The sequence below is a fragment of the Aotus nancymaae genome, unplaced genomic scaffold (genome assembly GCF_030222135.1).
Source record: "Aotus nancymaae isolate 86718 unplaced genomic scaffold, 86718_ANA_hifiasm-v0.15.2.pri h1tg000079l, whole genome shotgun sequence".
Taxonomy (NCBI): Eukaryota; Metazoa; Chordata; class Mammalia; order Primates; family Aotidae; genus Aotus; species Aotus nancymaae.
Window position 1 is genome coordinate 21164939 of NW_026988494.1, and position 10372 is coordinate 21175310.

General features: G+C 56.2%; 1 protein-coding gene across 4 annotated transcripts; it reads right to left on the reverse strand.

Annotated features, from left to right (window-relative positions):
- Window positions 1–1817: 1817 nt before the first annotated feature.
- Window positions 1818–7610, reverse strand: EGR3 (early growth response 3). 4 transcript variants are annotated; one of them, XM_021665138.2, is made up of 3 exons: window positions 6930–7009; window positions 6453–6505; window positions 1818–5649 (listed from the first exon to the last, which is right to left on the reverse strand). In XM_021665138.2, the coding sequence occupies exons 2-3, from the start codon at window positions 6490–6492 to the stop codon at window positions 4640–4642; spliced, it is 1050 nt and encodes a 349-aa protein (XP_021520813.1). In that variant the 5' UTR covers window positions 6493–6505; window positions 6930–7009; the 3' UTR covers window positions 1818–4639. The 4 variants fall into 4 exon arrangements, with proteins under 4 accessions (XP_021520813.1, XP_021520812.1, XP_021520814.1 ...); XM_021665137.2 differs by lacking the exon at window positions 6453–6505 and having other exon boundaries at window positions 6930–7610; XM_021665139.2 differs by lacking the exons at window positions 6453–6505; window positions 6930–7009 and adding an exon at window positions 6650–6877.
- Window positions 7611–10372: the final 2762 nt, after the last annotated feature.

The following is a 10372-nucleotide window of genomic DNA, read 5'->3' on the forward strand; positions in this document are numbered from 1 at the left end:
GTAATATCCACCAATGGATAGTGAGTTTATTAATCATGCAGCATAGTACACTGTTGATGAAAGTATTACACTGAAGGCCTGGTTTGATTGGAGAAGGTGCAGGTGGGGCTGGGTGATGACGATGAAGACACCCAGGGACAGTATCTTCTTCCCATACTAGTCACTTGAAAAACACATAGAAATCTGAAAGGAAATATCTAGTTTAGCAAAGAGATGGATTATATCTTCTATTGTCAGGACCTTTCTGCCACCTTGGAGTCCCTTTGTTAAAAAGGAAGGATACTTCTATAAGGCTGTTGAAGCCACAGTTTGAAATTTTAAAAGTTTCATGAGGTAAGAGAAGGGAATTCAAGATGGCAGCCAGTGACCCTGCCTGTGTGGGTGGGAAAATTTAAGATTCCATACTGCATTCTCCTTCTTCATCTCTCACTTCAAAAACATTCTTTTCTAGGACCACAGCCTACCTCCTCCACCCAGGTCTGGCCTCGACTTCTTGGTAACTATAGCCAACCAGAAATACCACCCATATTTTTCTCTGTGACGGGTGTGACTTGGGGTGCCAAAGAGTGGTTTTGGAGCAGGGACATGGCATTTCTGTTGCTTTGTGGCTGACCTGGTCAGCACCTCGGGGTCCAAGACACAGACCCCAGTCACAATCTGGTGGGAGGTTTACATAGCACAGCATTATACACCAAGCCCCTAAACCTGGGTGAGGCAGATCCTATGTGAAATGCACTGCAGAGGAATCCAGGCAAGTTTTTTTTCCAAGGGCAGGCAGGAAGAAGGGGAGGGAGAGACCACTGACTTGTCCAAAGACAGCTCTAGAACAATCCTCAAGGGATAAGGGCTTCTAAAGACCACGGGGAACAAGGTGAGGGGTGTCAAATGGACATGAAGACACAAGAAGAAAGTGGAGGTTATATTTTCCTCGAGAGAAGTGGAGACAGCTCTAGGGCTGGCAAATAAACTAAGTTAAGGAGGAGAAATGTTCTAGGGAAGATAGCTTGCAGGATACGAGAAGCATTGCTTTTATGGGAGGTAGAAATCATAAGGTACGGCAGTTTGATGCCATGCAAACATTCCCTGTGTGTTTTCCAAATCCCAATGTCCTTTCTTCCTTTCAAGGCATTGGATCCCTGGGTCATCCATAGGAGCTGGTTTTCATCAAGGTTCACCTTTACCACGCAGCTACAAACAGTGAGGCCTAGCAGAATCCCTCCCAAGTGGGATTAAAGTTGTAGAAGTTTAAAACCTGATTTTTTCCAGTTATCTGACCACAGAAGAGCTGCCAATCTCTCTGGCCATCTTGCCAACCCTGAAGAACCTCTGTCAAGTCTCCACCTGTTTTTCAGGCTTCAAAAGCTTTGGCAAGAGAACTACTCAGTATGGCTAACAGGCCCTCCAGAGTCCCGTTCTGGTTTTCCCTAAGACAGTCTCTAGAGAAATTGTTCATAAACCAGGAGATCTCCTCCCTTCTACCCCCAAATACCCATCGGAAACCAGAGAGAAGGTTCTAGAAGATTCCCAGTCACCAGCCCTGACTCCCATGAATTTATCTAACCTGTTGGCCTAACGTTCACCTAATCCCTCTGGCAGTGTGAGGCTTCCAGAAGGGTGGAGGGGAATCATATTTTCCTGGTACCACAGTAAACACTCAAAACTATTTGAAACACCAAAACCTGCACCAAATTCTGACCTACTTCCAATGACACCAGGTTCTACATTTGCACTTTGAGAGTTTTCAGAGTAAGAACGGCAAAACCAGGCATAACAACCTATCCAACAAACCACCATCCAAAAACAAACCAAGACAAAAAAACAGGCCAAACTAAAACTTTATGCTATAAAAACAAGAAATAAAATAAGGAGATTTATAGGCCGGCTGATTGTCAGCAAACACAATATATTTACTGTATTAGCATTTGCTCACAGTGCAAATGGTACAACATTACACCATTTCAATATTTCGGTTTTTAAAAATGCTGTTTTCATTAACTATATTATATTGGCATTACAATATGACAAAGGAGCAAATGAAATGTTGGTGAAGAATTTCACCTTTTCACAATATCAAGCATATTTTTTTAACCTTAGTATAAGGTACTATAAATCCAAGAAATAAAAACATCCACAAAATATATTACATCTGGTTTGTCTTTTTTTCTAAGTACTCAACTTTATACAAAAGTCTTTCAAAAAATATCATTCCCCATAGGTTTTCCTGTTTAAAACCTGATTTTTTTTCTCTCAGTTCACATAAGTTAGAGTGCATTTTCTTTTGTTGCTTTTTTTTTTTTAAAACATGCAGACATATAAAAAATCTGGATAGCACAACCTTTTGGCAACAAAGTTATTTTTCTCTTAGTTTAGCTTAATGTCTGAGAACAGTTTTATTAAAACAAAGGAAAACTCAATTATCATGCAGTGACATGCATATGCCAGAAGGAGCGAGGAAAAAATATTAAAGGATATCTGATTCCTCCTTCTAGCTTGGAAGTGACCAAAATTTTTGCTTTTTTAATAATCATCACATTATAAAAAGTATTCAGCAAAATACTGTCTCTGCAAAGAAAGATTTTACCCTTCAGCTGAAAAAATATGGGCCCTCCTGGCAAACTTCATCTTCTTCTCTCTCCTTCTACAAAAAGTCCAAGTACCTGGAAATTCACAACCCCCTGCTCTTCGATTTCCCCCCTTTCCACTAGAGTCCTTTTAGTATTATTTATCCACCACCAAAAAAATCAAAACAAAACAAAGCAAAAATGGTACTTCTTTTTCTTAAAAAAAAAAAAGTGGAAAACGCATAAAGTGACTTTAAAAACAGACATTCTGTAAACTCCAGACCTTTGTTCCTTCTCTCTGGGCAGCTTACTGACCACAGGAGAAATAACGCTAACAGGAACAGTACATTCAGTCAAGACCATGCTGGAAGCTGTGGCAGAGAGCAACCTTCCCTATTACTCCACTTCAAAGGAGCCACCCTGTGCGAGAAGGGCTGGCAGGACAGCTGGGGAAGAGGGGTGCCTGAGAAGAGGTGAGGTAGGGTGGGGAGAAGGTGAGACTGGGTATGGAAAGGAGACACCTCATTCATCAACATGGATTCATGAAAAAAATCCCCATATCTTTGAGGAAAATTTGGACAGAGATGTATATATGTGTGCACACACATATCTGTACATGTATGTGTATATGTGTATATATATATATACACTCACACATACATGTACAGATATGTGTATCTATATCCACACACATACACATACATGTAGATATAATCTCATCAGTTAACATTTTCATAAAAAATAAATCATTTAAAGCTGTATACGCCTACAAATTCTCTTTATTCCGGTGCACTGCACTGGATAACCAAGTACCTTAGAGATTTTATTTTGCTAGGAATACATATTGTGTGTATGTTGTATATATGTACGCATGTGTATCTATATACACATGCATGCATATACATATACATACATACAAACACACACCATATACATATATTTAAATTCTATCCGTTGTGTTGGTGATGACAAAGGGCAAAAGCAGAGCCAGCTTCCCCATGATGGTGGGAAGGAGAAATTGCTATATAAGTGAGAGAAGACACAAAGCCGGAGTGGCCGGTTGAAGCCTGCCTTTCTGGGAAAAGATTCTGAAAGAGATGGGAGAAGGTTTAGAGGGGAGAAGGGGAAGAGGAGGAGGCCAGAGGGCAAACTCAGGAACACAGATTTCTTAGAGTGGGGCTAAGGAAATATACATCTATTTTAAAAGGCAGGCTCAGCGATGGCTGCTCTTTCTCCCCACAGATCAAACTGCCCTGAGGCCTAAGAGGGAAGCACTCAGAAAAGGAGGGGTTCTGAGGGGCCAAATCCGAAGCGGAGGCAGCAGCACCGCGTCGTCGGCGGCATCCGAGGCATTTCTCTAAGAAACATGATTTCAGAGCGGATGGAAGACCATCTCCTCCAGCCACGTGCGGACTCCCAGCCTGGGACATCCCCCAGCCGTTTGGGGACCCGAGGTGGGGAAGAGTTTGGGGGTAAACACAGCCCAGTTCAGCTCAAGAGTCTTACACACACGCTTGCGCGCGCGCACACACACATACACACTCACACACACATACATACACACGCGAGCACGCACACACTTGCGCGCATCCCCTCACGCAGGCGCGCGTGCGTGCGGCGGGCAGCAAGCTCTGCGCTTTGGTGCGCTCCTTACCCCCTCCCCCTCTCGAGTCTTCGAGGGGGTACAGAGGGAGACGTGGGGGAAACTGTGAGGTGTTTGGGTCGGGCGAGGGTTGGATGGGCTCCGCCTTCAGTCCCTTGCAGGTCCTTGGCGCGGCCCGGCGGCCCCTGGATCAAGGCGATCCGAACTGAACAAAGCGGGCTAGACGCCACCTTTCCGCCCCCACGCCTTGGCTAAGGAGGGGACCGCGAGGGGAAGGCGCCTCCAGCCCTGGCCCCTGACCGCTGGCCGGCGTGAAAGATTGGGAACCGGGGGCGTCGAAGGGGAGCAAGGGGCCGCACGTCCATGGAGAGGCCAGGGCGCGGCCCCTGCGCCTCCGTGGCTGGCTTTCCCGCTGCTATCAGGCGAGCAGCGGGAGGCACTGGAGGGGAAAAGTGGGGATCTGGGGGCCCGAGCCTCAGGCGCAGGTGGTGACCACGGGGGCCAGCGACACGGGGGGCGCCGAGGATGCAGAGGGCGCACCGCCCTTCTCCGCCTTCTTCTCCTTTTGCTTGAGGTGGATCTTGGCGTGGCGCTTGCGCTCGTCGCTGCGCGCAAACTTGCGCCCGCAGAACTCGCAGGCAAAGGGCTTCTCGCCCGTATGAGTGCGGATGTGAGTGGTGAGGTGGTCGCTGCGGCTGAAGCTCCGCATGCAGATCCGGCACTGGAAGGGCTTGTGGCCCGTGTGGATGCGCAGGTGCCGGGTCAGCTCGTCCGAACGGCTGAAACGGCGGTCGCAGCCCTCGGCCGGGCACGCGTGGGGCCGTTCGTGGAGCGGGGTCTTGCTAGGCCGGTTGGGGTACTTGCGGGGCCGGATGGGCTTGAGGGTGAGCGGCGGCTGGGGCAGGCTGCCAAAGCCCGGGTGGATCTGCTTGTCTTTGAACGCCTTGATGGTCTCCAGAGGGGTAATAGGGGGCGGGTTGACCCGGATGGGGTCCATGCCCTGGAAGGGCTTGTGCTCCGGAATGGAACCCATGTCGTTGGGGTGGTGGTACAGGTTGTAGTCAGGAATCATGGGGAAGAGATTGCTGTCCAACGCCGGCTTGGCCGATTGGTAATCCTGGGGAGAATAGGCGAGCCCGGGGTTGCCCTGGGGGTCATGGAAAGACACGGGCTCTGAGTAGAGGTCGCCGCAGTTGGAGTAGGGGGGTAGCGCCGGATACATGGCCTCCACGTCGCCCTGCGGTGGCTGCACCATGCTGGCCGTGGATGTCTGCGTGCTGAGCGCCCCTGAAGCCGGGGGCACCCCCAAGATGCCGGCGCTCATGAGGCTAATGATGTTGTCCTGGCACCAGTTGGAAGGGGAATCGAAGGCGAACTTTCCCAAGTAGGTCACGGTCTTGTTGCCGGGGGCTGGCTGGAAGGAGCCGGAGTAAGAGAGTTCCGGGTTGGGCTTCTCGTTGGTCAGACCGATGTCCATTACATTCTCTGCGGAGAGCAGGGGAGAGAGGGGAGGGGTGAGTGAAGCTAAGCCGGCTCCGGGCCGCGGCGCCCAGGTGCTGAGGGTGCGGCCGGGTGGAGTGCGTAGCGCATGGGGTAAGAGGAACGCTGAGCCCGGCGCAAAGCGGGCGGTGCCGCGCTCCCGGGCGCAACCTGGATACAGCAAAATACTACGGATCGGGGTGTGGAGTGGCTGCTGCACACACACCGCACAAGCCGCGCACACACTCACGTACCACACACACGCGCGCGCGCGCGAGAAGCATTGTTGTTCTTCCTGAGGTGGGGCGGGCAGGTAGCTGCAGCTACAGGTAGTTTCAGACCCGGAGCGCTCTGGGCTCTCGCTCTCCACCGCACACAACTCGGCCTCTTTCCTTGGCCCTGTCTGCTCCAGGACGCCGCGCCTTTCCCTCCCCGGCGATGCCCCCACGCGCGCTGCTCTCGGGTCGCCGACCCAGAGCGCTCCGACGCTTTGTCCTCGGAGCGTAGAAGGGTGCCGCCCTCAAAGGGAGCTCTCCCTTCACCTCCTCCGGCCCCAGCCTCCTCGGGCCTGAAGGAGCTTTCAGCTCTTGCTGGAGGGGAAAAGCCTAGCCCCAGCTAGAGAGGGTGTAGAGCGGCGGAAAACCGGCCCGTGTCTCCATGGCGGGAGCAACCGCCCTTCCCCAGCTCACCGGGCCTGGGATCGTCCCCCGTGGCAGCCCCCGCCCCGCGGGTGAGCCCCCTCCTTCTCCCCGCCGTCCCCACACCCCCACGGCTTTGCTGAACGCCCCGGAAAGGCAGCGTCGCAGTACCTCTCCCACCGCGGGGACTCCACGCCGCACATGGCTCCATCCCGGGTGGGAGGCTGAGGGAGTAAGGGGGGAGAGCGCGGGTGAAAAAGACGCCGGGCTCCTCCCGGGAAGGGGGCGACAGCACCACGCCTTGCGCGTAGCCCGGCGATCGGGCCCCCTGCGTGGGGAGGGAGAGCCCCAGAGCCGCTCGCACCTACCTCCCTCCGGTCGGCGGCTGCCCCCACCCGGGAGAACCGAAGCCTCTACCGTGGCGTCGCCAACCTAGCCTTCCCGATCGAGGAGGGCGGGAGGAGTGGGTGGGAAAAGCAACTCGCCCCCTGGAAAATTCCCAGCGCGCCCCCATCTCTCCATCCATTTATCCATTTATCCATCCATCCATCCATCCATCCATCCATCCATCCATCACCAGGTCGTCCCCTCCTCCTCTTCCTCTCCCCTTCCTTCCTTGCTGCCTTGCCGCCTCCCCGCCGCCCTTACCTGTAGCCATCTGATTGTAATGGACTACCGAGTCGCTGCTGCCGGAGAAGAGATTGAGCGCGCTGGGGATCTCCTCGGGGTACAGATTGTCAGGCAGTTGGTTTAGCAAACTGCTCATGGTCACCGGCAGCTTCTCGGCGAGTTTGCCGGTCATAGCACTCCCGAGCTGCCGCCGCCGCCGCCACCGCCGCCACCGCCGCCGCTCGCTCCTAACGCAGCTTCCAGGAAAGCGGCATCCGAGAGGCGATCCGTGGTGCAGGGGAAAAGCATGCGAGAGGGAAAGTTCGGGGGGAGGGGGGAGGGAAGAAGGGAAGGGATGGGCCAAGAGAGGGGATCTTCTCTCTTTTTGGGGGCGGGAGGGGGCCCCAGGGGGTAATCCTCTTGGGTGCCTCAGCTGGTGCGTTATGAGGCTGGGTCGTGGGGGGTGGGGTGGGGCGTGTGCGGGGGGGGTGGGGTAGGGGCTGGGCTGGGGGGATCTCGGCTCAAGGGGGTCGGACGCGGCCTCAGTATTGATCTCACAAACAGACACGCGCCCGCGGCCCCCCCGCCCCCCGATCTGCCACCGCCACCGCCACCGCCACCGCCGCCGCCGCCGCCGCCGCCGCCGCCTCTGCCGCCGCTGTTACCACCACCACCAGCCCCGCCGCTTCCTAGCAAGCTCACTGCTGCCCAAAAGCTCCCAGCCAGGGAACTCCACCAGCCTATTTATCTGAGCCCCGGGAAAGCTCCGTGACGTAGCTGCCCATATATGGACAGACAAAGCCCAGCCGAAGGGGCGCGACGTCACAATGGAAGCTCCTCACAATGGAACATTAGAAAGCAGGAAGCGGGCCTCAGCCAACGTGCGGCGCCCGCAACGCTCGCGGCTCTTGAAAAAAAGAGAGAGAAGGGGAGAAGAAAGAAGAATGCGAGAAGAGAGAGGAAGGAAGGATACAGCTAAATGCAAAGCGCAAAGCGCAAAGCTCGTAGCGTGGAGTCGAAACACCAGTAACTCATTATGTGTGTTTATTTGAGGTTTGCATTAGGAGGGGGTAGTGGGGGGTGGTGGGCGGTGGGGTGGGGTTGTTTGCAAGTGGTCTCCAACACCCCAGCAGTTAGAGAGAGAGTTGAAAATACCTGACGAAGTCCCTTTGCAGCTTGGGAACCGCTGGGGAACCCGGAAGGCGTGCGTTGCGCCCCTGCTCCCGCAGCGGCTCCGGCGTCCGGGATCCTATCCGAGATTAAGAGAAAGGGAGTGCTTTCCTTTGTGGGGGTTAGGAGGGGTTCTCTCAGGGTGGGGGTGGGGGTGTTCCAACGTTTCAGAATTCCTTAGTCCAATATCCCAAGAACTTTTGTGCCAACTTCACTCTGATTCGCCTCTCACACCCCTGCCCCTTCCTGGGCCCCTGACCCGGCGCTGACTCCAGGCTGAGCGCAGTGGCGAGGATATTCGCAGCACCCCAGCGGTTGCGCCAAAGAGCCCCATCCATCTGGGGTGGAGGATGTGTGGTTTTGGTGGTGAAGAAGAAAGAAGTTCCAGGGATAGATAAACACGTGTACTGAATCCCCAGTAAATTCCCTAACGGTTCCAAAGCAGCCTCTGTGGCCACGGGATGGCAGGAGGGCCCAGCAGGCCCGGGCGCAGTCGCTGTCTACTGCTGCCTGTTAAGGGCCCGCCACGGAGTTGCAGCAGGAGGACGCCGAACCCACAGTCTCTGAGCCACCGGCGGCCTCCCCTAGTCTCTGCCCTCCCCCTCGCCTTCCACAGGGCTGTCCCCATTGCTGCCTGCCGGCGCTCTGCAGTCTAGAGCGGCCTGTGTGCCGACCCGGAGCGCTGTCACCTCCCGGAGCGGCAGCGGATCCCGGGGGCGGCTGCTGTGCTCCCTGGGGCCTGCTCCCAAGGCGCGTGCAGCCCGCCTGAGGGCGAGGGAGAGGGAGGGAGCATGGGGGTGCGACCCTCAACTCACAGCGGCTTGGCGGGGAGGATTCCCTCCTCGGTGGCCGCGTGGGCGCGGTGAATCCCTCGTCCCCTGCTAGGGAGTCGGGGTTGCGGGAACGTGCATTTCTCAGGGGGAGTGGGAACGTTGACAAGGAGGAGGAGAGGATCCCCGGGCCTCACGCCGTGGGAGGGCTACGCGGGCCGGGGACGTGTGGGAGGAACTCCCGAGCTGCACGTTGTAGTGGGGGTGGATGACAACCTCGCTCCCCTCCCCTCCCTTCCCCTCCACCCGGTGGAGGACTGGGGACCGGAGGGCCCGGCCTCCCCCCATCTTCTCTAGTTCTTAGGGAAAGAGGGATTCCCGCCTCCTGCAAGCCCCCTCTCTCCACCCCCGCCACCTCTCCCGCCAGGCTCCGCACTCCTATACTAGGGAGTCACAGCACCCCCGGGCCCTCCTCCGCCCGCGCAGTGCGGGGAGGTAGCGCGCTGCGGCGGTCCCGCGCTCCGGCCAGAATCAGGGCAGGCTGTGCCTCCCGCCCCCAGCTCCCTCCCGGGGGCGGGGCGCGCGGCCGGTCAGGGGGCGTGGGCGGCGGTGTGAGCCGGGCTGGGTGCGGGAGGGGCCCCGGCGGCTGCAGGGAGGGTCGCAGGGCGGCGGGCCAAGCCGGGAAGAGCCATACAAGGAGCGGATCCGGTGACGCGCCGGCCGCGCCCCTTCTCCTTCTCGATTTGGCTTCAGATTCCGGTCCCAAGATTTGCATATTTTGGCATCCAGTGGAAAAGGAAAGAAGAACGGAACCCGCAGCCTTTAAAGGAACCGCACAGGCTGTAGCGTCACCCAGGGAGGCGGTCTGGGGGGGAGCGTGAAAAATTAGCCAGCGGCTCTGGCCTCTGGACGTAGAGCCCGGTCGTAGGGGAGGAGCGGGGAGGCGCGGCGACCAGAGAGCTGCGGGCGCGCCAGTCCCAGTCCTGGCCCCTCTACGGCGCTTCCTGCTGAGCGTGCACCCGGAGGCGGCGGAGGGTCTCCACGGTTCCCGCCCGGGGCCGGGAGACGCCGTGGGGTCCGCGGTCCTGGGCAGCTGCAGGCCCGAAGGCTGCAGTGCCCCTGTCTCCCCGCGCGAGGCAGAGCTCAGCCTGCGGGGGTGGTGGGAAGGAAGTGAGAGGCCTCCGGGCAGCCCAGCTCAACTCCGGAGGACCCCTCTGTGATGCACTCACTTTCCACCTGTCAGGATCTCTCCCCAGGAGGGGCTGCAGAGTGAGGAGCTAGAAGTCCTCATCCTGTTGGATTGGGGCCTGCGTTGGGAAAGGCAGAGGCGGTGGAAGCGTTTGGGATCCTTAAGCTTCCAGGGCCACAGAGGCGGTGGAGTGCAGCCACTCCCATCTGGATGAGATAGATGGCCCCCTCCCCTGACCCTTTTCGGCTCGCTGAACCTGTTGCTCCCAAGGAGAAGAGCATGGGGCAAAATCTGCCAACCTGCACCAGGGCCTGCTTACCGGGCAGCAAGATTGGATAGGAGTCTGGAGACGT